The sequence below is a fragment of the Palaemon carinicauda genome, chromosome 16, assembly GCF_036898095.1.
Source record: "Palaemon carinicauda isolate YSFRI2023 chromosome 16, ASM3689809v2, whole genome shotgun sequence".
Lineage (NCBI taxonomy): Eukaryota > Metazoa > Arthropoda > Malacostraca > Decapoda > Palaemonidae > Palaemon > Palaemon carinicauda.
Genome location: NC_090740.1, coordinates 80,893,856 through 80,918,855, shown reverse-complemented (window position 1 = coordinate 80,918,855; position 25,000 = coordinate 80,893,856). Strand labels below are relative to the sequence as shown.

The 25,000-nt window shown below is 35.9% G+C and overlaps 1 protein-coding gene across 1 annotated transcript in view; it reads left to right on the top strand.

The window, feature by feature from the left end:
• LOC137655389 (IST1 homolog) overlaps positions 1-25,000 on the top strand; it is a 56,446-nt gene that overhangs the window by 31,368 nt on the left and 78 nt on the right. The window contains exons 3-4 of the mRNA XM_068389281.1: positions 23,637-23,772; positions 24,514-24,720. Of these exons, the coding sequence (XP_068245382.1) occupies positions 23,637-23,772; positions 24,514-24,720 (343 nt within the window). The remainder of the gene's footprint in view (positions 1-23,636; positions 23,773-24,513; positions 24,721-25,000) is intronic.

Below are 25,000 nucleotides of genomic sequence, written 5' to 3'. Positions count from 1 at the left end.
AATAGGATAGTGATTTCTTCTCCATATGAAGAAATATCCATCCATTCTAGACACTGATAAACGTTAAATATCGGTAAGGTGAAACGTTTCGCAGGACATGAAATGTTTTCGAGTTTTGTCCTGTTTTGTTATGTGTTCTTTTTTTTAAATCATAACTTTTGATTCCTTACAGAGCTCAAGAAAAGGTTTTTGATTTTACTAATATATATTTTTTTAGAAAGTCCTGGGTTTATGTAACTCTGACATACGTCAGGCCTTGACGGTTTTTATGTAATATCATTGGGGCTCCACATTCCATCAGAGGATGATCAATGATCTCTTCATTTTGTAATTAAATTGTTTTTCAATTCGCAGATACATACAACAAAGATCTTAATAGATGATATTTGAGGCCAGTTTTTGTTCAGTGGATATAAAAAAAAACCTTCAGTAAAATCTGAATGTAAACTACTGACTTATACGTATAGAGTATTTCTGTAGACGAATATATATTTTTAAGGAAGAAAATGGCTAAGGCCAAGAATTATACGCTGCGAATGTACTTCTGATAAAGGTTTATCGACAGAATTAAAAAGGTTGATACAAAGTTTGAATCCTACACAAAAAACAATTACCAGTGATCCAGTTCAGATCTATCACATTAGGGAGTCTCCCAGTGGGTATAGGGGAGTTTTAACTTTCGTATTTTCCATTTGAGACAGCAAGTTAGTACTGACTCTGTCTTTGCCGTTTGTATTTCTAAAGAAGTCTTAATTGGTATAGAAAAGCTGAAAATAATATCATAGAATTTTTTGCTATCCATATGGACCAATATTTTCTAGTAGGTCCATTAATGATTCCAGCATTTTATTGCCACACTCACAATTGTAACGTCTCTCTAATATAAGTTTTATAGAGTGCTGTTATGATGGAGATCTTGTGCTAGCATTAAATGAATATATGAGTCCAAGAATATCATCAATTATATATATATATATATATATATATATATATATATATATATATATATATATATATATATATATATATATATATATATATATATATATACTGTATATATATTCTTCTTCTCCTCCTAATAAAACAATTGACGCAAATGGCCTCGGTTAGATTTCGTCAGTCGTCTCTACCTAGTGCTTTTAATTCAATACTTCTCCATTCATCATTTCCTACTTCTCGCTCCATAGTCCTCATTCATGTACGACTGGGTCTTCCAACTGTTCTAGTGCCCTGTGGAGCCCAGTGGAAAGTTTGATGAACTAATCTCTCTTTAGGAGCATGAAGAACACGTCAAAACCATATCCATTTACCGCTCATCAGGATTTCATCTATAAATTATAATATATATATATATATATATATATATATATATATATATATATATATAGATATATATATATATATATATATATATGTATATAAATATATACATATGTATATACTGTATACATAAATATATATATATATATATATATATATATATATATATATATATATATATAATATATATATATATATATATATATATATATATATATATATATATATATATATATATATATATATATATATATATATATGTGAAGATATATATATATATATATATATATATATATATATATATATATATATATGTATGTATATATATACGTATATATACACATTTATATATATATATATATATATATATATATATATATATAAATAAATAAATAAATAAATAAATATATATATATATATATATATATATATAAACAAATATATATATACATATATATATATATATATATATATATATATATATATATATATATATATAAATATATATTTATATATATATATATATATATATATATATATATATATATATATATATATATATATATATATATGTATATATGTAATATGTCAGATATTACTTGATTAAAACACATGACCAACAGGTCATTTTGGAAGTAAGAGAAGTGTGAGAACTGCCATAGTCATATTCTAAGCAGGATGCGATTGCCAAACGTCAGCAATGTAATATTTTTCATGAAGAGTAAACACAACCAAGTCTCGTGAGAAAGAAGTTGTGTGTGAGAACAGAACAAGTATCTTCCGGTATAAATGTTGTGTTTACTATAAATGCATAATTGCTGAGATAACTGAGGAGACTTTAGTATGAAATTGGATATTTGTATCAGTTCACTTTACAATGTCATACGAAATGGTCATCCGACCAAACCAGCTATACTCCTGTGATGGAGATGTTAACACTGTTCTTAAAGAATAAACTATTTTAAAGTTAACTTACTTAGACTTTACTTGAAGATGTAACTTACCAACTCTAATCTATAACACATCAAGGATGACATTTAAAGAGAACCCAAATGTGTGTTAACTACAGTAGCACACTAATAAATGGTGGCAGCGGTAAAACTCTAAGAACCAGAGAAAGATCTTCAAGAACCAGCGAATAAAACTCTAAGAACCAGAGAAAGATCTTCAAGAACCAGCGAGTAAAACTCTAAGAACCAGAGAAAGATCTTCAAGAACCAGCGAATAAAACACTAAGAACCAGAGAAAGATCTTCAAGAACCAGCGAATAAAACTCTAAAAACCAGAGATCTTCAAGAAATCAACAGTAATGAATCTACAATTTTGACTAAGTATCATAGTCCACCGAAGAAATGAAACATTTAATACCAACGAATGAATGTTATACAAACTGAGGAACTGGATCTTCAATCAACATCCTAAGAAAACCAAGGACTGACATTCAATGTTTACAAAACATTGAAGAAACATATCCAGGAAGCACTACATTCAACGGAAATCGGACCGAAAACATTCACCCAAACATCAAGAGAGAGAGAGGAAATGACGACATCACACTTCGCCATATAAACCGAAGCTACGTACAATTTTCTTATTCATTTCAGTATTGAGCAGTGAGGTGTAGTTACCACGAGTCGATAGTCCATTATTACTGGGGTGAGTTGTTTGCCAATCTTCAATTTCCTTTCATTAAAGGAAACTGTGTTCAACTTCGAATTCTCGTCTAGAATTAGTTTTTCTCTCTGTGCTAATTCCGTTTTCCTTCAGAAGTTTTTGGGAAATATCTTTGTGTTAGTATCATTGTTTTGGGGAATTTTGTTATAATCTTTATCATTTAGTGCTTATGTATATACGCAGGGGACGTCTGTATTCATATAGATATTTTGATAGGATTGCAAGGGGTCGTAGAGATAGGAAAAGAAATACCGTAAACATGACGCCCCCTGTGAGCCCAGCCCCTGGACCGAGTAACCCAACAGCAGGACATGGTAACCCCCTTCCTATTGTGACACTAGTAAATGCTCGCTCTGCAATCCTTAATTTTCAGGGTCGGGTTAATGGGTTCTTGGCTCAGAATGTGGAGTCATGGATTTCATCCGTCGATGCCCATTTAAATGCTAAACAAATCATAGACCCATTTGTACAATTACAAGAAGCTAAAAGTTTTATACACTTTTCTAAATGAGATGCGAGTGCGAATTTGAGGGGTGTTTTATTTCAAGAAACAGTTACCTGGGATGATTTCAAAGTTAGGCTACGTGCAGTCTATGGAGGTGAAGAAGCCTTAGATGTAGTTTTAACATTAAGAAAAACACTTAATCAAGCCACTATGACTCAGCTTAATGTTATTGAGAGAGCAGCTCTCATAGCCGATAGGCTTAATGAATATCAAGATATTCCAGGTAATTCCACTTGGGTTACTTGAGATAACATCTCCGTGAAAGATTTTTTACGATTAATGTATTTAACTTGCATGACACTTATGTTGCCTGAAGCTTTAGTGCGGTGTTTTGATAAAAAGTTAACGCCAGCAAGTACGGAATTGGATGTATATAAACAGATAAAAAAACACATGTCTAAGTGTCCTGATCTTAATCCCGTGTTAACCCAAGTTTTTGCAAAAAATGAAACAAAGCCACAACATGTAAATGTAGTTAATAATAGTCAAGTTGTGGGAATGACGTGTTATAATTGCAAACGTCAAGGTCACTTGATTGCGGACTGCAGAACGAGATTCTGTTCGATACATAATAGTTCGACTCATTCATATAGTCAGTGCTACTCGCGTAAGACACAACAGAATCCTAGAAATACACAGTCAATTCCACAGTCAGTTCCATATGGAAATAAAAAGAAAAATCTTCATTTCAATAAGAAGAAACAGCCAAACGTCAATATAGTTCAGAATCCGAAACAAACAAACAGTTCTTCGAATAACGCTGATCCTGGGTCGTCAAACCAGACCTTGCAAGGTCAGACTAATTTTCAGAATGTGCAGAGCAAAGCAAATACCACATAATTAACTGCAGTGGGGAAGAGAGTGATGTTGGGTCAAGGTCATTCATGTCAACATCAGTAGTATTGAATAATCAATTTAATGTTTTATCAGATCATTGTGAGGCAATAGATTTTCCTATGAAACACACGGCCGAATTAATTAAATCAGTGCATGCTCCCGTAGATTTGCAACAAATTCATACAATAATAAGCCAAAATGAGTTACGACCAACATTATATGCTGTAAATTTACAACACAGATCATTTACATTATTTTTTTACTCTTTTAGTCCACGTAATATCATGGATTCGAGGACACATCATTTGTTGTTTTCGAACTTTCCAATAGAAAAATCCGGAGTAAGACTCGGGTATAGGAAATAATGAATTAAATGTAATAGGCGTAACTCATGTTCAGTTCAAGGTCGGTAAGCGCACGTTTGCCGATACATTTGTTGTTGTACAAAACATTGATATGTATCCAGCTGTAATTATAGGATACCCATCAATGGGCAATCAAAACATTATCTTAGCCCCTGCCAAGCACGGCGTGTATATCGAAGGAAAATTCTATAAGTCTTTTATCACCTTAAAATCAGTTTTGGATAAAAAGGAGACGACAAATAAAACAGTGACGTACGTTGACGAACCAATAACTTGTCTCACTAATAAAGAAATAATATACGCGACCCAACAGAATTCTCGTTCTCCCGTAATATCATCTTGCACGCAATCTATCGAGCCAAACGTACCTTCGAGTTTAATAGTGCAAGTAAAGAAAACTTTACCGGGATCTGAAATATTAATCCTTTCCGACGCTTTGAAAACTAACGGATTGTTTGTCACACAAGCTATATATACAGTAGGCTCACATCAACAATGTAATATTGAAGTCTGTAATCATTTAAATACCACTTTATTAATTCAAAAAAATTAACATATCTTGGATGTAGAAGTTTATAAACATCATATTCTTACCGTTGCTGAAATTAATCACGCTTAATCAGTTGCGGATGAATCCCTTTTGCAATCTATTAAAAATAAAATCAATAAAGACATTCAAGACGAAGAAATTCAGCAGAAAATTTTTGGACTTTTAACTGAATATCATGATGTTTTTTCCACTACGGATGGATCCTTAGGAAAAACAGATGTGATCGAGCATCAAATAAGGTTAAAGGACAAGCAGAAAATTATCTATGTACCCTCGTACAGACTCCCTATGAAATTCCAGAATGAAATAAATGCTGAAGTAGGTAAAATGCTAGAAGGAGTCATTAGGAAATCGAAAAGCCCTTATAATTTTCCATTAATAGTTGTACCGGAAAAAGATCGAACATGGCGTATCTGCGTAGACTTCCGTCGTCTAAACGAGGAGACGATCACTGATCGATTCTCAGTGCCATGTACTGACGATATTTTGTCTTTGTTAGGTCAGAATAAATATTTTACCAGTTTGGACTTACTTAAAGGCTTTCACCAGATATCATTAGAAGAAGATAGTATTCCATACACAGCCTTCAGCACAGCCAGGGGACATTATGAATTTTTACGGATGCCTTTTGGTTTACGTTGTGCTCCCATAACATTTACAAGAATGATTAACATAGTGTTTGGAGACTTGCTAGGGGATATATTGCATGCCTCTATAGACGACCTTGTAATCTTTTCCAACACCTTAGAAGAACATCTACGTAAATTAGAACTAGTACGACAGAGACTAAGACAACATAACTTAAGGGTAAAGATTAGTAAGTGTGAATTTTTCAAAACAGAATTAGTCTATTTGGGTTTTATGGTGTCAAGCCAAGGTCTTAAAATAGTCCATGATAAGGTGTCGGCTATCCGTAACTTTCCCATACCTACTAATGTCAAGGGAATACAGCAATTTCTGGGTTGTAGTGGATATTACAGGCGTTTTATACACAATTATTCAATATTAGCCGCTCCCTTAACTAATCTTACGAACAAGGGCGTAGATTTCATATGGTCTGAGCAGCATCAACAGGCGTTTAATAACTTGAAAGATGAACTGTGTAGTTCTCCTATCTTAAAATTTCATGACTTCGGTAAGGAATTCTTCATTGTAACAGACGCCTCAGACTTAGGAGTAGGTGGGGTATTGCTTCAGCAATATGAAAAACAATTTTTCCCGATAGCTTTTTATTCTCGAAAACTGAGAGCTTCCGAAAGTAAGTATGCATTAATAGACAAGGAAGTGCTAGCTATTGTTAATTCACTAGTGCATTTTAAGTTCATAATATACGGTTATCCCGTTAAGGTTCTTACGGATCATAAACCACTAACCGACTTCTTTAAATGCTTCAACCACAGCCCCAAACGAACTCGGTGGCATTTGATCATTCAAGACTTAGCGCGAGAATCGGGTATTTACCTGGGAAAGCAAATATCATTGCTGATGCATTATCACCGACCCCGTGTCATCTTGTACGGAGCCTTTAGCTGAATTAATAGATATATGAACATCCATGCCTATTGTTAAAACGATATCTGAACAAGAAGATTTGGGCTGGAGTGCTGAATTATTACAGACTGAGCAAAGAAAAGATCAGAAATTAGAAAATATTATAAATGCTTCGGAAGGCAATCATAAGGAAAAGGATTATATAAAGTATAAGCAGCAGAATTATATAATCAAAGACAATATTCTGTGTAGGACCGTGACAAGGAAAACCCGCAATACACCACATGTAACTAACGACCATGTAGTGGTACCAATCTCACTTATTTCCACTGTCCTAAATTGGTTGCATGCAAATCCATTGCATGGGCACCCGGGGTTCTCCATAATGTCACAGAAAGCCAAATCATTCTTTTATTGTCATACGATGCTTACAGATATAAAAAAACACATAGCTAATTGTCGCACATGTCAGGAATACAAAGGGCATACGAAAACACCTCTCAGCCTAGGGGCTTATCCCGTGCCCAATCAACCCTTTGAAAGGATACATTTAGATTTATTAACAGGATTTTACGAGTCAGACAGAGGAAATAAGCACCTCTTAGTAATTGTAGATGCTTTAACTCGATATACAGAACTAATAGCGCTTAAAACTAAAACTGCGATTGAATGCGCTAGGAACTTTTACGAGTGTTACATTTGTAAACATGGAATTCCACACATGATAATCTTAGACTCGAGTGGAGAATTTAATAATCACTTTCTTACCTCATTGTGTGAATTCCTAAGCATAAAAAAAATAAATACCATGATATATCACCCAGAGTCAAATGGGCTAGTGGAAAGAGCAAATAGGAAGTTTTTACATATATTAAGAGTAACACTAGGGGGATCAGACCCCAACTGGGATATTGCAATAACTGCGGTACTGAGTACTCTGAATCATTCATATCATATATCAATTGAAATGTCACCGCGCGAAGCATTGTATGGTACCCCAGTTAGAACGCCTTTCCATGTATTAACGCCTACAACTAATCTATCAAATCCTTTAAAAGAATGTATAAATGCAAGCAAAAGTCGTTTTGATATCCTTTGAAAGAATTTAGAAGAATCACAAATTATAATGAAAAGGAATCATGATAAAGTAGCGAAGCCAACTAAAACATATACCGTGGGTGATAATGTATACATACAGGTAAATGTACGTAAAGGACTCAATTATAAACTAACACCTAAGTTTGTAGGCCCATTTAACATTTTGGAAACATTAACGGCCAATAGGTTTAGAGTTCAAAACGTATCCCAACCCACTGATGAGAGAATCGTACCATTGGCTCACATAAGAAATTAAAATAAGAGGGAAAGAAGTGAGGGAAAGATTTTTATTTTTCTTTATTATGCTACATTATATGTTAAAAGTTTTTCCTCTTAATACAGGTGTAATTGCATATATTTTTCTCGTTACAGGTTTCCAAGATGAAGTTTTTGTTGTTGGGAGTGATATTGTTCGATCAGACATTTTTCTCGTGTGGGATGAGCTCTAAAACTAAAAGTATAGATTTTAAATATGGCACTATAGTTGAAAGACAAGAAAACGTTTTTATTACATCAAGTAATGTAGTTGTTGAAGTGCGTATGCAAGCAATTTTTCTCCCAGAGAATGACGTCACTAGCTTAAAGAGCGCCATTTCAAGGTTTGCTGTTTCATTAAATATAATGCATAGAAGACATTTTCCTTTTAATACAGAGAGTTCGCTTGCATCAACACTAAAAGTTGCAGAGATGCTATCTGACGACTTGCAAAATAAGACTTATGAGGCAGAATCTTTGGCTCGTGACCTTTTGATGTGGACTGTAAGACACGATAATCTTGAGAAACGTAACCCGTTTATTTTTGTTGCACTAAACATCTTTGGTTCTATTGTAAGTTTAGGCTTAGGAATTTCCAATCGTCTTAAGATTAGTAATCAAAATAAGAAAATTGAGTTTTGACTCATGAAGATGAATTGATTATGTCAGAACTAAGGAATGAGTTAGCTTCAATCAATCAAAATATGGGTTTGGTAAATAAACATTCTAGTAATATCAATCAGATTATGGAAGTACAGGATTTGTTGGCAACGTTAACATATTATTATTCAAAAATAGATCACATACATAATAGAATTGCACATTTCATTGAGAAATGAAAAGATTATGTGGAAGCTATCACGTTAGAGACTAAAGTTGTACTGTCAATCCAGGTTATATTCCTTTGTTAGACGCACGTAGGTTAGAATTTTATTACAGCCTAATTACAGTAAGCGTTGAAAATCACAGGATTATGATTACAATTCCCTTTGATTCTTCCAAGGCCTGGCAATCTAACATGATAACACCATTTCCGACTTTCATGACGAATAACTCAAATCCAGTAATATCCAGTTTGACAGGACACGTATTGATTTCCCCAGACAAGGAAACATATAGGTCATTAAAGACTTAAATCAATTAACTCACTGTTCAGACGCAATGGATGAAAAAATATGTACAGCTGACTCATTTGAATTCCATAAAAACTTAATGGATTCATGTGAGTTAGGTATAGTGCTAGACGGTGCTCTCTCCCATACAAATGAAAATTGTCTGGATAGGCTTTATCCCTTTGACAATAATAAGTTCAATTGCAGACTGAACAACGGCTCGTGGATACGATACGACAAGGCCGGCATCAATGTATCATGCCCGGACGGACCCACATCCTATTCCCAAATCTTCGTTCCAGCAGATGGTTGTATCGGGACATCCACAAATTATACGGTGCATGGAATCAAGACTATCATCAGAGAACGAGCCTACTTCGCGAACTTCACGTGGTCAACAACAATTCCATCTTTACCTCTCCCATACAATGCACATGTAGCTAAGCGGTTGATGAAATTGACCGAGATGGACCACCCGACACCGACTTATGAAGAACGTCGATTTTACATACTACTAGCAGGAATTAGTGTTACGGTGATGATATTTATCGCCGTTAACATCCTTGTTTGGCGTAGGTTAAAAAGAAACAGTATTGAGATCAAACAGAACGTTTTGCCATAGCCAGATAAAACTCCTTATTTAATTCAATTTAAAGCCGTTTGAAACTGGCCCCTTCATTCGTTCAAAGGTGTAATATTGTCTTGGAAAAGTGTTGTGCATGAAAAGCAGTTAGCACGCGAGTAGTATGTAATAGAAGAGACTAGAGAACATTTGCATTTTAAAAAACATTTAAAAAACATTTAAAAAATAAATCCTTTTTTCGGCATCTAATAAAATATATAAGTCTGAATGTTAAAAAACAGAATCTATGGGCATCTAATAAAATATATAAGCCCTATATATAAATATATATATGTACGAAACCGTGGTACGTGTACGTACCAGGAATTCGTGTTTGTGCACTAAAATTGTATCTTTACCAAGGTAACAAATATTTTTATTAGTTACCGTATTATAATAATCTTTGTTTTTGACAAAGGTAACAACTATTCTTTAACAAAGTTATCGAATCATATGTATATCAGTATTTTTTTTAGAGGGTACCATATAATCGTTTGCTAGCAATGTACCATATATGTGATCTGTATTTATCATGCATTTCTTCTTTGTTTTGGCAATATTAGTTAAGTATGCATTATTATTTCTTTAATGTGCCTATTTGATCATTCGTCTTCATTTGCCTATGGCTAAAGTTAAAGAAAAAAAAAAAAATATATATATATATATATATATATATATATATATATATATATATATATATATATATATATATATATATATATATATATATATATATATATGTATATATATATATATATATATATATATATATATATATATATATATATATATATATATTCATATCTATATATATATATATATATATATATATATATATATATATATATATATATATATATATATATATATATATATATATATATATATATATATATATATGTATATATATATATATATTTATATATATATATAATTATATACATATTCGTATATATATATATATATATATATATATATATATATATATATATATATATATATATATATATATATATATATATACACATATATATATATATATATATATATATATATATATATATATATATATATATATATATATATATATATATATATATATAACGGATTTTGAGCGAAGCGAAAAATCTATTCTTGGGTGAGATCGCCATGTCGTCCTGATGGAAGTTCCTAAGGTAGCTTCTAAAGGATATATTATATACTACAGTGATATTCACAGAGAATTACCCTTCAGATCCCAGAATTCTAACTCCTGGAGCGAATATCCTTAAATTTTCTCAAGGATATCGCGTATATCAGAGGACGTATTCTTGACACGTCACATAGCAATCTTCGCCCCGAACAGTATTAACGCTCCGAGGGGGGGACGTGGCAAAAACTTAGAAGGGGGCCGTAACAAGGTTACCTCCGTTCCCGTACTACTATTGACAACCACCCCAGCGCCATTCCCAGGATGGCAGACATTCCTTGTAGCATTGAGCGTGGAGCTACAGATACAGTAGGTCAGGGAGCGAACTGTGAAGATCTTTTCTTACAAGAAAGAAGGGTGGGTCCATCAGGACGACATGGCGATCTCACCCAAAAATAGATTTTTCGCTTTGCTCAAAATCCGTTTTTTGGGCTCAAGCCATGTCGTCCTGATGGAAGTATACCAGAGCAATAATGTATCTGTGGATTTTCATCAGTGTCTTAACCTTGGGACAACTTTTCTATGATCATTTGGATCAATTGAGACAAATGACGTTGTCGTTATCCGTCATTATCACTAATCATCTCCGATGTTAGTGCTTCCTGCTCCCTAGACGGTAGAAAGGGGCGTCTCAAGGTAAGCATATATTGTATGGACAAACATAAGAATACACCAGATGAACAAACCGTCTCATAGTTTGTAAAAATTACCAAATACTTAACAGTGTTTCTTAATTCCATTTTTTGTGAGCATACAAATATATAAAAGTACATACTCTGGACTTTAAACATGCAATTGTCGGGCGAGTTAGGATGCAATTACATTCTAATAGACGTTTACTAGTAAGTAAAATGAATGTAGCATGATAACGGAACTATACATGTAACGTGTACAGAGATTATCTCTCTTTCTTGTGAAGCAAGAAATGATGAGTGCCACTCTTAGATTGAAGAGAATTAAAGACAAATTCTCTTCAAAATACCAGTACTGGTTACTTTTATCGGCACTGTGTACTACGTACACCGGCACTAGGGCCATCTATATAATTCCACACCTGGGATTTTGAACAGATCTAGTGTTACCATGGTAACACTTGATCAAAGGAGGTCACACCCTAAGAGGGATGACCTCTTCTCCCTTTAATTGACAGTCCCAGTCAATTAGCTGTTCATCGTAGAATTAGACGGTGGGTTAAGTATTCTACCCGACGTCACCACATACTGCTTCAGATCATGGACTTGATTAGCATAGTGTTTGTAGAACACTGTGGATGATTCTCACCCCGTATATGTGCGAGTACATTTGAAGACCAAACCATTGAGTGTCTATAACAGTAATTAGGGGGCAGGTTTTAATACGCTACATGCCGCCACTACATAGTGTTTCAGTTCATGTACCTGTTTTGCATAGTGTTTGTAAAACACTCTGGATGATTTCCATCCAGTCTATGAACGAAGACGCTCAAAGTCCATATACTGAAAGAAGTTCAGTGATGAAGCAATCTTTCTCGGATCATGACCTGCGGGAGTACTGTCAGGATCCGCTCTACTAATAAAGTAGGTGAGCTTCGCCCTCAGTTGTTTTAGGGATAAATTTGATCCAGAGGTTTCTCCTTTAAAGAGCTGTCCTACGCTGAAGTCTGAAGTTCTACGAAGATAGACCTTTAGACACTCTACCAGACATAGAGAGACATCTTCCTTCAGAGGGCAGATTCTCCAGGGTGGGTAGCTCATTCTTAGCGAGAAAGGATGGATCAGGGAAGAGCTTTAGTTCTTCTGTTTCTGAGAACTAAATGTGGCCCTCATCCCTAGAGAGGGCCACTATTTCACTAACTCTAGCCCCTGAGGCTATAGCGAACAGAAAAATAACCTTTTGGGTTAGATCCTTAAGCGAACAATCTTCATTGTTCAAGGATGAGGCATAATATAGGACCTTGTCCAAAGACCAAGAGATGGGCTTTGGAGGTGCAGCAGGCCTAAGCCTCGCACATGCCTTCGGGATCTTATTAAAGATCTCGTTCGCCAAGTCTACTTGAAAGGCATATAGAAAAGGTCTAGTCAAGGGTGACTTGCACGTAGTTATCGTGTTGGCCGCCAAACCCTGGTTATGAAGATGGATAAAGAAGGACATGCAGTTCATTGAAATCTGTCTCGGTCCTCTTGCTTTTACGAAAGTAACCCACTTTTTCCATGATGACTCATATTGTGTTCTAGTTGACTTAGACTTGTATTCCTCTAAGAATTCTATATTGCCTTTTGAGATCCCAAATCTTTTCTTAATTACTAGGGCAAGAAAATCATGCAATGAAGGGTTTGGGTTCTCTATAATAAATTGAAGGCAACTAATCTCTGAACCTTCTGGAGTTGTCCCGCCTGGAAGGATATCAGCATGTTGAGGACTCTCAGCAGGTAATTGGACGGGATGAACGTGAAATCCTAAGTCTATCCCTTCCATTTCAGAGACAAGATGTTTATCATTTAAATTAGAGGATCCTCATATGGGGCTACATATCAATGTAGCTCCTTGACAGCGCTCGAAATGAAGAGGTCGGATTGCAGTTCGGGGACTTGTTCCCATCTGGGAGAGAATAGGTCTGCGTCCGTGGACCATTCTAACTTTATCGGCCTGAGCCTGAGTAGAGCATCCGCTATCACATTACGGATTGGTTGTATGTGAACTGCTGACAAGTGCCATCCCTTTAGGTAAGGGATGGCTAATTACACTTAAACTGTATGAGACGTTTCCTAGCATCGTCGATTGCAGCGTCTCGTTATCGCTTCCGAGTCCCAGATCAGCTGTAGACAATCTGATCTGCTTGGCGAGAGTTTCCCTGCTCATGACTGGACCAACAGGGTCTTGGGATTTTCGGGCTTTGACCTTTGTTAGGGAAGCGACTAAGGAAGAAATGCTACCGGTCTTTTTAGGCCTCTTCGAGCGTTTGATGCTTGTTTTTTCCAGGTTCCTAGCGCATCTTGCCGCCGTGCTCTTAGCACAGGGCCTACCTTTATTGCGAACTGGAGAGAGAACAGGGTTCCTCCCAGATCTCGTTTTGGGAATCTGAAATTTATCCTTCATCCATGATGTTCCGGGGACCGGATCATTTCTTTGGATGTTCATAGACCAGTCACCTTGGGTGCTGCCCACCCCTGCCTCTTGTCCAGGAACAATGTTGCCTGAACCTTTCTTAGGCTAAATATTGCATGACTGTGTCTGCCAATTTCATGAAGGCAGCTAAGACTCTGTCTAGTCTGACGAGTATCTTCCCTAGGAAGTAGGTTACTTTGTGTAACCTGAATCTTAGATAGGAGGGGAAAGGGTGATTGACTGGAAGCTGCCGATAGATGACTTTCAGGTCTGGTAAGACTATAGGCACCCTTTTCTGCAGCAGGGTCCTTATGTTCAGGACGATAAACCTCCAGGACTCGTTGTTCCATTTGGACTTGTTGAGTGGCGATAAGTCCTGAATGACTCTGAGTTTTCTTGAGTCCTTCTCGTAAACACACATCGGCCTTCCCTGGAATTCGGTGGACTAAAGTTTCTTTACCACCTGTATGCTCTAGAGCTCTCAGGTAAACTGCTCCAGGAGGGTTTTGGATAATCGGAGGAGTAGAGGAAATGGTGGTAGAGATATCTCCACCTCTCAACTTAGTCCCATCTTGATTAGGCCATGGACCCAAGGATCGAAGGTCCATCGATCCTAAAGGAATCTCCCTCCTAATAGAAGCATTCCTATGCTTCGACTGATCAGTAGGAATCTTTTTTCGACCATCTGTCTGTGATTTCTCGGTCACTACAACTGTGGATCGTTATTGAACCGCTCGAAATGGATGTCCAGACCTCTCCATCTTCCTTTTAGGTTGGGGACCCACAACCTTAGAAAATTCTCCTTTTGAAAGGATGCCCCACTTTTGGAGAAGTCCTACTTTCTCCGTAGAGGCATTCTTAATCGCTTCTTTGACTACCTCGTCAGGAAAGAGGTCTTTACCCCAGATGTTGGAAGATATTAGCTTTCTTGTATCATGTTTCGCTGTTGCGTTAGCTAACACAAACTCCCTACATGATCTTCTAGCCTTTATAAAGGCATAAAGGTCTTTTACCAAAGTAGCTATATGAATTTTGGCTAAAACCTTAAGCATGTCTGGGGTATCTTGATGAGCTGAACAGAACTCTATGTAGTTCTGTAGAGATAAGGAGGCTACAAGTCTCTCCTTTGTTTCTTGTTCGCCCTGTAAGAGAAACTCAGATAATTTTGGAAGATTTTCCTTAAATTGTCGACTGGCGATATCCACCTCAAGTCTTCCTACTGAAAAGGTGAAATAGGCCTCCTTCCAGTTCTTCTCCTGTCTGGGAAATGCTAGTGACAGAGGCTCGCACTCTTTGAGTGTAGGACACGGTTTACCTGTCTCTATTGCCTCAGTGACGTATTTGAAAGCCTTCTCCATAAAGGGGAATGAAATTGAAGCAGGAGCAAGGAAGGAAGAGTGCTTGTTACCCGGTGTCGATACCTTCGACACCGAGTAACCCGCCTTTTCTATGCAGCTTGATAGGATAGCCTGTGCTTTATCATTGTCGAGAATCATAAACTCCTTTGATTCCGTTCCTTTTCCTGATGTTGGTTCATCCTTCAGTCAAATGAAACAGTTCGGGAAAGCGTCAAAGCTTGGCCAGAACTGGATTTTGTCCAAAGGAACAGAACCCATCTTTTCCGAGATGTAGAGTTTGCCGTTTAAAATCGGCATTAGCTCCGCAAACCTCCAGGGATTCGTTGTGGAGCACGTCAGAAGGTCTTGATCTACGAGTCTTTTGTACGACCCTTTAGGAGCGACAAGTGGGGATTTGCCAAGCTCAACCTTGCATTTCGCTTCCTGCTTTGTGCTCTGTTTGCACAAATTTTCTACTAGATTCTTGACATGGGCCCAAAACTGGTTCATTCCATCTAAAAGAGGGATAGAAGGCGAAGATATCGATGTCGTTGGCTCATGATCCTGTTTGGAACGGAGGCAATTCCGACCCGACATTCTCCCCTTCTTCCCGTGGGCGCTTTTTGCCCTCCTTCCCGAAGGTTATCTGACCATCGGGAAACGTACCTCGTGTCTGGGGTACCACTGTTTCCTTACTCGCTGTTGGAAATAGTAACCTACGCATCTTGTCATTAGGAAGGTAAGGTCCCGGAGAGATTTTCTGGAAGCCTCTCACCCAGTTGCGTAGTTTGAAACGAGCTGCATCCCTAGTTTCCACCGACTTGGGATTCTTGAAACCTTCGGACAATAGGGCCCGACATACTTCGCAGGCATGCGGGTTCCAATACTGCTGTTTTGACTGGAAATAAGATTGCAGGGGGCATGAAACCTGCATGCATTATGTCCGTGAAAAAACTTACTGTACTATTAGTTTTGCAAAAGACTGCAACACATGACATCTGGCGTTCCTCCTGTAAAGAAAGGAAAACATAAATAAGTACACGATTGATTAACTCACTGATAATCAATAAATCAAAAGTCATATCTAGACAGAATAGCTTAGGATAGCAAGCTATAAAGGGATAGTAGGAGACACATACTTGTGTATCCCTTGCAAGCAAATGCTGGTACCTCCCCTCAGTATTAAGTGATAGGAATTTCCTTTCGAGGGAATTCCAACTGAAAAAGGGGGTTTTCTAACCCCTAGGGATAGGGAAGTGTATACTTCACTGTCCCTTTCATACTAAATACTGTGGGGTATGGAAGACCGATTTCTCAGTCAGCTTAATGAAGAAACACTATTCCTTCAATGTAAGAGCGGCTGCAGCATAAGCTCACATGAGGATACCCAAGATATGCTAGAAATAGTTACTGTATAATCATATCGTAGTTTTCTATTTGCAGTATGCATTATATTGCAATATACTGGCTACTGTATAATTATATATAGTATGGAAAGGAAAAACTTATATTTGTATATATCCCACCCAACTTATTTGCTGTGACCCCCCTTAAAAAATTAAAACATAGAGTTTCCTAATCATGGAGACTCGAGGATAAGGGCTCTGCCCTTTAAGGGTTAGGAGTGTAATCTCCAGTCCTTAAAATTTTAATATTGCAGGGTAATCTGAAGACTGATTACTAATCAAAATATTGAAGAATTAATTTCTTTCAATATGAGATTGGGTTCCACAAATATTTGGGTAGGATTTTCAAATATATTGGAAAGGCACTACTAGCATAAAATATACAGAAGCTTTCTATTTACAGTATATCCTATACTGTAACATACTAACTACCTGTATAAACATATACTGTAGTACAGCCAGCATGTCGTCAGCATAGCTAGCTAATGCTAGCATATCTATCCTGCTAGCTAAAAGAAAAAGAGATAGCATGGAGAACAGGCTACCTAATACTGTATATATATACAGTAAAAGTGATGTAAAAATCTACTATTACTACCTTCTCCCGAAAGAAGGCTCAAATGGAAGGGGAGAATATAAAATTCAAGCTTCCATCCAGCTACAGTACTGATGCCGGCAAGGATCTGTCTAAACCTTGCCAGCCGGCACCGCCGGCAAGGATCTGTCTAAACCTTGCCGGCCGGCATCGCTGGCCAGTACTGCCGGCCGGCAGTACTAGTACAGTCGGCGTGCTGCCGGTTGAGCAGGCACCATTCTGTGCCGGCCTGGTAGGCAGCACCCCGGCAGTAGCCACTGTTGCTAGCAGTTCAAGAAAGAACTGAAGAACCTTTATAAACAGAAGGGACTTCCCACTTACAGCCAACATGGCCAGCAGCTGCCCTAGTTGCCTGCCAGCAGTCACCATGATTGCCGGCCGGCAGCAGCCTCTACTGCCGGCCGGCAGTAGTCTTTACTGTCGGCCGGCAACAAAAATGGCCGGCAGCTCACAGCTGTCATTACTGCCGGCCGACAGGTGTTAAGACTGCCGGCCGGCAGCTATCAACTGAAAGAGGGGGAGTCGGGTTGATCCCGGCAACCCACCGGTAACAGTAAGGTTGCCGGGATTGCCAACATAAAGGGATAGAAGGGAAGGGAAAGAGGGTCCTGTGAAAGGTACAGCAGGGGCCGACCTTAGCCTGTCCTGCCCCACCTAACAACTCTGTTCCTGTATTAGAAATATCCCAGGCGGCTAAAGAATTTTATTCCTTAGCCTAGGGATACATTAATACAAATAAGAGATTGGTAGCACCCTCGCCACCACCTTGAAAGGAAAGGAAACGGGGTTGAAGTGCCAGTGTCCCCTAAGCAAAAGAAGAATCTATTCCTCAGCCTAGGGTCCACTAACACAGGACTAGTCTGCTAGGTCACAGGGAGAAGGGTCATATCGTACAGACCCTTCAGGAGTGGCCTAGGGAGGTCTAGCCTCCTATGTCGGTAGCCTAACATAGCAAAAGAATTCTATTCAACTTGCCAGGTAGATACCGACCACAGACTAAAAACTCTGAGATTCTGGCCAAAACCCCCAAAACCTGCATTTGCGGTCACGGAGGAAGACCAGAAAAAAACTTAGGAAAGTCATGCCTGAATTAAAAATTCGAGGCCGACCCGCTAAGGTTGTAGCCAGAGGCTACGCTCAGAGGGAAAAGGGATAACCCTTGAAATTCCCTTTTTGAGAGGGATAAAGTTCATCCAATTAAAAGAGATATCTATCTCTGCCTAATTGAAATCACCGTACACAAGGGTAACCGGGGAGTGTCTAACGTATAATAACACGCCTAGGATAGAAACCTAAGCGAGACAAGATCTTAGTTACCTCACTCACCGAGACTCTAACTATACGATCGACATGGAAAGGAAAAATATGCACAATGTAAATATTTTTACAAGAATATATGCCTAAATAGCTACATAATAAAATAATTAATTAATGAAATATGAAGCTATCTAAAAACCGGGAGGTTGCTCTGCTAACTAAATAACATGCCCAACGAACGACAGCGCTCATAGCGCCTCCGGTGCAGGCTAGCTCTAGACACAATAAATTACTCAAATTTCACTGTGAAAAGGAAGCTAAAAAACTATTCATTGTAAGGACCCAATACTCAACTTTCCAAAGGCGAAAGAAGTCGGAGAATGCATAATTGAAAATCGCTCGAAAAGTTAGATCAGCAAGGAACACCACTAAGCGAAATCGCTACAAAATTAGGAAAGACCGCCATCCTGGGAATGGCGCTGGGGTGGTTGTCAATAGTAGTACGGGAACGGGGGTAACCTTGTTACGGCCCCCTTCTATTCTTTTGCCACGCCCCCCCCCTCCCCCTCGAAGCGTTAATACTGTTCGGGGCGAAGATTGCTATGTGACGTGTCAAGAATACGTCCTCTGATATACGCGATATCCTTGAGAAAATTTAAGGATATTAGCTCTAGGAGTTAGAATGCTGGGACCCGAAGGGTAATTCTCTGGGAATATCACTGCAGTATATAATATATCCTTTAGAAGCTACCTTAGGAACTTCCATCAGGACGACATGGCTTGAGCACAAATATATATATATATATATATATATATATATATATATATATATATATATATATATATATATATATATATATATATATATATATATATATATATATATATATATATATATATATATATATATATATATATATATATATATATAATATACTTATAAAAAGTAGTAGGTTGGCCTGGGCACCAGCCGCCCGTTGAGATACTACCGCTAGAGAGTTATGGGGTCCTTTGACTGGCTGGACAGTACTACATAGGACCCTTCTCTCTGGTTACGGTTCTTTCCCTTTGCCTACACAGACACAAAATAGTCTGGCCTATCCTTTACAGATTCTTCTCTTTCCTCATACACCTGACAACACTGTGATTAATAGACAATTCTTCTTCACCCAAGGGGTTAACTACTGCACTGTAACTGTTCAGTGGCTACTTTCCTCTTGGTAAGGGTAGAAGAGACTCTTTAGCTATGGTAAGCAGCTCTTCTAGGAGAAGGACACTCCAAAATGAAACTATTATTCTCTATTCTTAGGTAGTGCCATAGCCTCTGTACCATGGTCTTACACTGCCTTGGGTTAGAGTTCTCTTGCTTGAGGGTACACTCTGGCACACTTTTCTATTTAGTTTCTCTTCCTCTTGTTCTGTTAAAGTTTTCATAGTTTAAATAGGGAATATTTATTTTAATAATGTTACTATTCCTAAAATATTTTATTTTTCCTTATTTCCTTATATCCTTTCTCACTGGGCTATTTTCCCTGTTGGGGCCCCTGGGCTTATAGCATCCTGCTTTTCCAACTAGGGTTGTAGCTTAGCATATGATATATATATATATATATATATATATATATATATATATATATATATATATATATATATATATATATATATATATATATATATATATATATTGTGTCACTCAGCTGGTGGAAAGATTAGAATTTTTTTTTTCAATTCCAGCGCTTTCGTAATGCAATAATTCTTTTTGTCTCATTAGTAAAAAATAACAGTGACCAATTGAAAAACACCGTTGTGATATTAATAAGAAAACAAAGAATAAAAAAAAAACTACTATTACACTGCTGCTTGGAAAAACGATAATTTTTCTAATACATCAATGATATTGTAAACGTTCATGAATTCTTGGCAACTGTTGATCAATACTACATGAATTTATATTAGGATTTTGCATTATTGAGTTTTGTTATATCCTCAAAATACAGGATCACTTTTGCCTTTTTCAAATTAATACTTTGAACACCATAATTCTTTAGCTAAAATAAACTACTTGCTCTGTTTACTGTTCGAACATGTTGTTTATGTTGTTTTAATCTTGTTTCTAGAGCTTTTCCATTTTCTCTGATGTACTTCATATCATAGTGATTACAGGGGATCTCATAAGAACATACATTTTTCTGTGTAGGGGACTTTTCCATTAATTGATACTTCAAAGTACTAGTTCTAAGTACTACATTGTCCTTAAATGATTAAAATTTAGGAATATTCACAAATTACCTGAGGGATAGTAGAATGAAAAGGTTTTGCATATTAAGATCATATTTACCTAGCTTTATATGAAGATTTGTTCATAGAGTCCCAGAGTATTACAAACTACCTGCAATATCCTGAATCTTCTCAATACTTGCAATTAGCACATATAATCTGCAATGTCAAGTGGAAGAATGGAAATAATTCTACCATTTATGGATTTAAAATTAGATAAAAGAGGACATCGAATGGTCAACTACTTAAGGATGGCAGTAAGTAAATAGATATGCAGTTATTTGTAAAAGAAAAAAGTAAGTAAGTCTGGCACTTTCTCACTTATACCTCAATACTATAAGATTTTCTTTAGTTGTGAAAGAACTTTGAAATGATATTTGCGTTCTTGTAACGTGAAATGACAAAGCCTCAGAAGTTCAAAACTAAGGCCTATTATTATTATTATTATTATTATTATTATTATTATTATTATTATTATTATTATTATTATTATTATTATTATTATTATTATTATTATTATTATTATTTTAAAACAATTCAAACGTTCACAATACCAAGTGGGTAGCAGATCCTTTACTTTATCCGATTGCATGATAGTCGGACTATTAAAAAAACTGCGAATAATCCCACTAGCAAGAGAGAGATTCATTATCTGCCCCCAACCCCCGCCCCCAAGTACAGTAGAGCTATTCATCATGTATTCAACATTTAGAAGGGACCCTGATATTTAGAAGGGAGAAAGGTGTTCTAAGTCATTATCTATTTGAAATGAACATCTTAGCTCTATGAGGGAGCGTTTGGTCTCCTCTCAAAGCGATACAAGTTTTTAGATATTTATTAACTCGAGTAAGATGGTATAAAACAGTTATTTACTGTGAAAATAGCCCAAGTTGTCTAATATCCAAAATTTCACAAAGTATTGTAATTGATGGAGATATATATGGCGTTCAAGTAATCGGATAAGAATAGCAACGGATACCGATACTTCATTCATAAAATGTCTAAATCACGAGTTTCAAAAGGTTTTCATAATTGAGTATAAAAAAAGTGGGACGGGGGTAAGTTCTCGTCTTGTCCGTGGTGACCTTGTTTTGACACAGATTGTATTAATCTCGGCATCATCCCAGATGTTTGGAGCCTATAGTCAATAGCTGAGAGGCGTAGATAATTTGTTCAAATGCTCTCGTTTTTTTGGAGAAGTAATGGATATTTCCTTTCCATGCTGTCTATATCATTCCCTATCGAAACTCTCATAAAATATCTCTGTTGTACGATGAAAGTTGTATTTGCAATTCATAGTTAGTTTGAGATTCTAAGACAGCGTCATCTTTCTTCTTTTGATAGAAAATAGAAATATATTGTCAGTGCAAACTATTATTTTATGCTGGAGGTGACGTTATCCTAATATTGATTGAGTATAAATCCTGTTTTATTGTTATCTACGTATATTGTAATTGACATGCTATTGACTATTAATATTCAACAAAGTTTGATGTTTTAAGAGAATTATTTCAGTAAAATCGTGTTTTCATTTTAATCAAAGGATACAATAATTGTCAAATGCGATAAGCCTGAAACGGCAAATTCATAAAAGAATATTTTCCTTAGTGCAAAGCGTTTTTGCCTCTGATCATACCAGAGTCACTCAAAACTATAATTGCTAAAGACAGTCAGCAATGAGAAAAAGTAACATGTTAGAGAAAAAGTCAAATGACAGTTGCAGGACCATTGAATAACTTAAATCCGAAAAATTTTCAAACTTAAGAAAAGATTTTGATAACGTGTTCGCTTAGAACTTTCCTCATAAACTTTATATATAATTTTTTTTTTTAGTGTAAAGAAGATAATTTACTTATTCTGAACCTTTTTATCCTGATTGGTTCCCCTAATCCATGAATTCCTTTCTTTATCACACCTTCTCTTTTGGTGGCTTCATCTTTATCTGCGAATGTAACGGTCGTGTGGGATGAAGTTTACAGATATCCAACTTTCCTCCAATTTTAGTATCATAGATAAATTTGTAGGAAACGCTGCACACGACACGTATACAAACAAACAAACACCCATCAACAAAAAGGCGCGGAAACATAGATGCATAAATTCCTTTATTACAGAATCAGAATGAAAAAAGATCCATTATACTTATATCCTACTTACGTGTCTAGGCGGATTTGTCTAAAACAAGATGTCTAGAATACAATTTGTCTAAAATTAAAAAAAAAAAATTAAAAAAATAATCAAACAAATCAAATCAAACAAACGAAAATTGAAAAAGGTGAATAAAAAAGTTATTTACAGAACTGTAATGATTGTTTTGAAAGGGAAACAATCTTTCCTGAATTTCTATCTTTTCTTATCGTTTTACTTCTAAACCTTGGCCGTTTACTAAAATTAGTCGTTTACTGTAATTATAACTGCTGTTCTCTTAAAAACAGATATAGAAAAAAATCCTTCTTCATTTTACATAAACAAAACAAGTTCTTAGTATGGTAATATTCCAACTGGTTACACCTATAGCCCAAAATGCCTCTTGAATTCATTGAATCGGAAAAAGGTTGTAAGAAATTAGTTGAGAATGGATTTACATTTTACAAAAATGGTGAAAATGACGAACGAGTTTATTGAAAGTGTGATAAATATCCAATAACAAAATGTATTCTAGAGTGCTTAATAATCTTCGTAAAACGAACAATGCCGTCGAACCATGGCATCGTGGATTCGAAACTGAAGTAGCTGTACATCACCCCAATATATGGGAGTTCATCAACTGTTTAGAAAAAGAACAAAGTTTAAATGAGGTACGAATTGAGCAATATGTTGCAGGGATGGAGCCAGAACCACCAAGGAAGCGCTATCAAGATTCGGCAAAACGTCTAAATAGTCTTGTTCAAACTTTTAATCAAAATAATATTATTGATTACATACGTGGTATTGCCCACAATCTTTTTTTTAACTATAAAAGTAGTTTTTTCAAAAGATATTCTTTTAATAAAACCTTTATTAATTTTTTTATGTATTAAATTCTACATTTTAATTTTCTATATGAATGTATTTTATTAATTTTAGGCTAGGCTACCTGTTTAGTTTAGTTTTTTTCCTGTAATTTCTTCCTTTATGTAATTCTACATCTAATTCTGCATTTGATAAATATATTGCTTCATTTTATTTTATTTTATTTACCATAATTCTCTTTACCTCGTTCACACTTGAACTACCATTCCCCATTATTATTATTATTATTATTATTATTATTATTATTATTATTATTATTAAAAGGAAAGCGTAAATAGTATCTTTTGAGAAAAAATAAACTAGAAACCAGTTATTCTAAGTTCTTTCTAGAAATAATGATCTCATATCCTCCTAATTGCCACTTTAGGGTGTGGAGTTGATGAGTTCCTGAAGTTTTTTTTATTTTAGACAAATTGTATTTTAGACATTTTGTTATTAGACAAATTGTACTTTAGACAAATTGTTTTAGACGAATTGGTCTAGACGAATTGATTTAGACGAATTGTATTTTAGACAAATTGTTTTAGACAAACTCGCCTGATCCCCCTACGTACAATACAATAAGCCTTCTATTTGCTCCCTACCTGTTTGGCACTCCAGACTCAAAGCCTCTTAGCAAACATAAACTTTGCAAACGAAACTTTGTACACGAAACTCAAACATCCGAAATAGCCCTTGACATCTCCGTGACAAACTCTACTACATTTCGAGAGAGTTTGGAACTTGAGAGCAAAGTAAGCTATATATATTATTTGGTAAATGAAATACTATTCGTCATCCGAGGATAAAAGATCTACTGATCTTTATTTGGTCGAGATTCTTCTCTTTATTTATGATATAATTAAACACACTATATTTAGAACAGTTTCTAGATTTTCATTAACGTTTCCAGCTATATTTTTTGTCTTCTATTACTATGTCTGGATGATGCGTGAATAAGCACATGAAAGACCATGATGTGATCTTGTGCCCTTTATTTCCCCAAACTCTTATGAATTCGGTCTTCACCGCAAG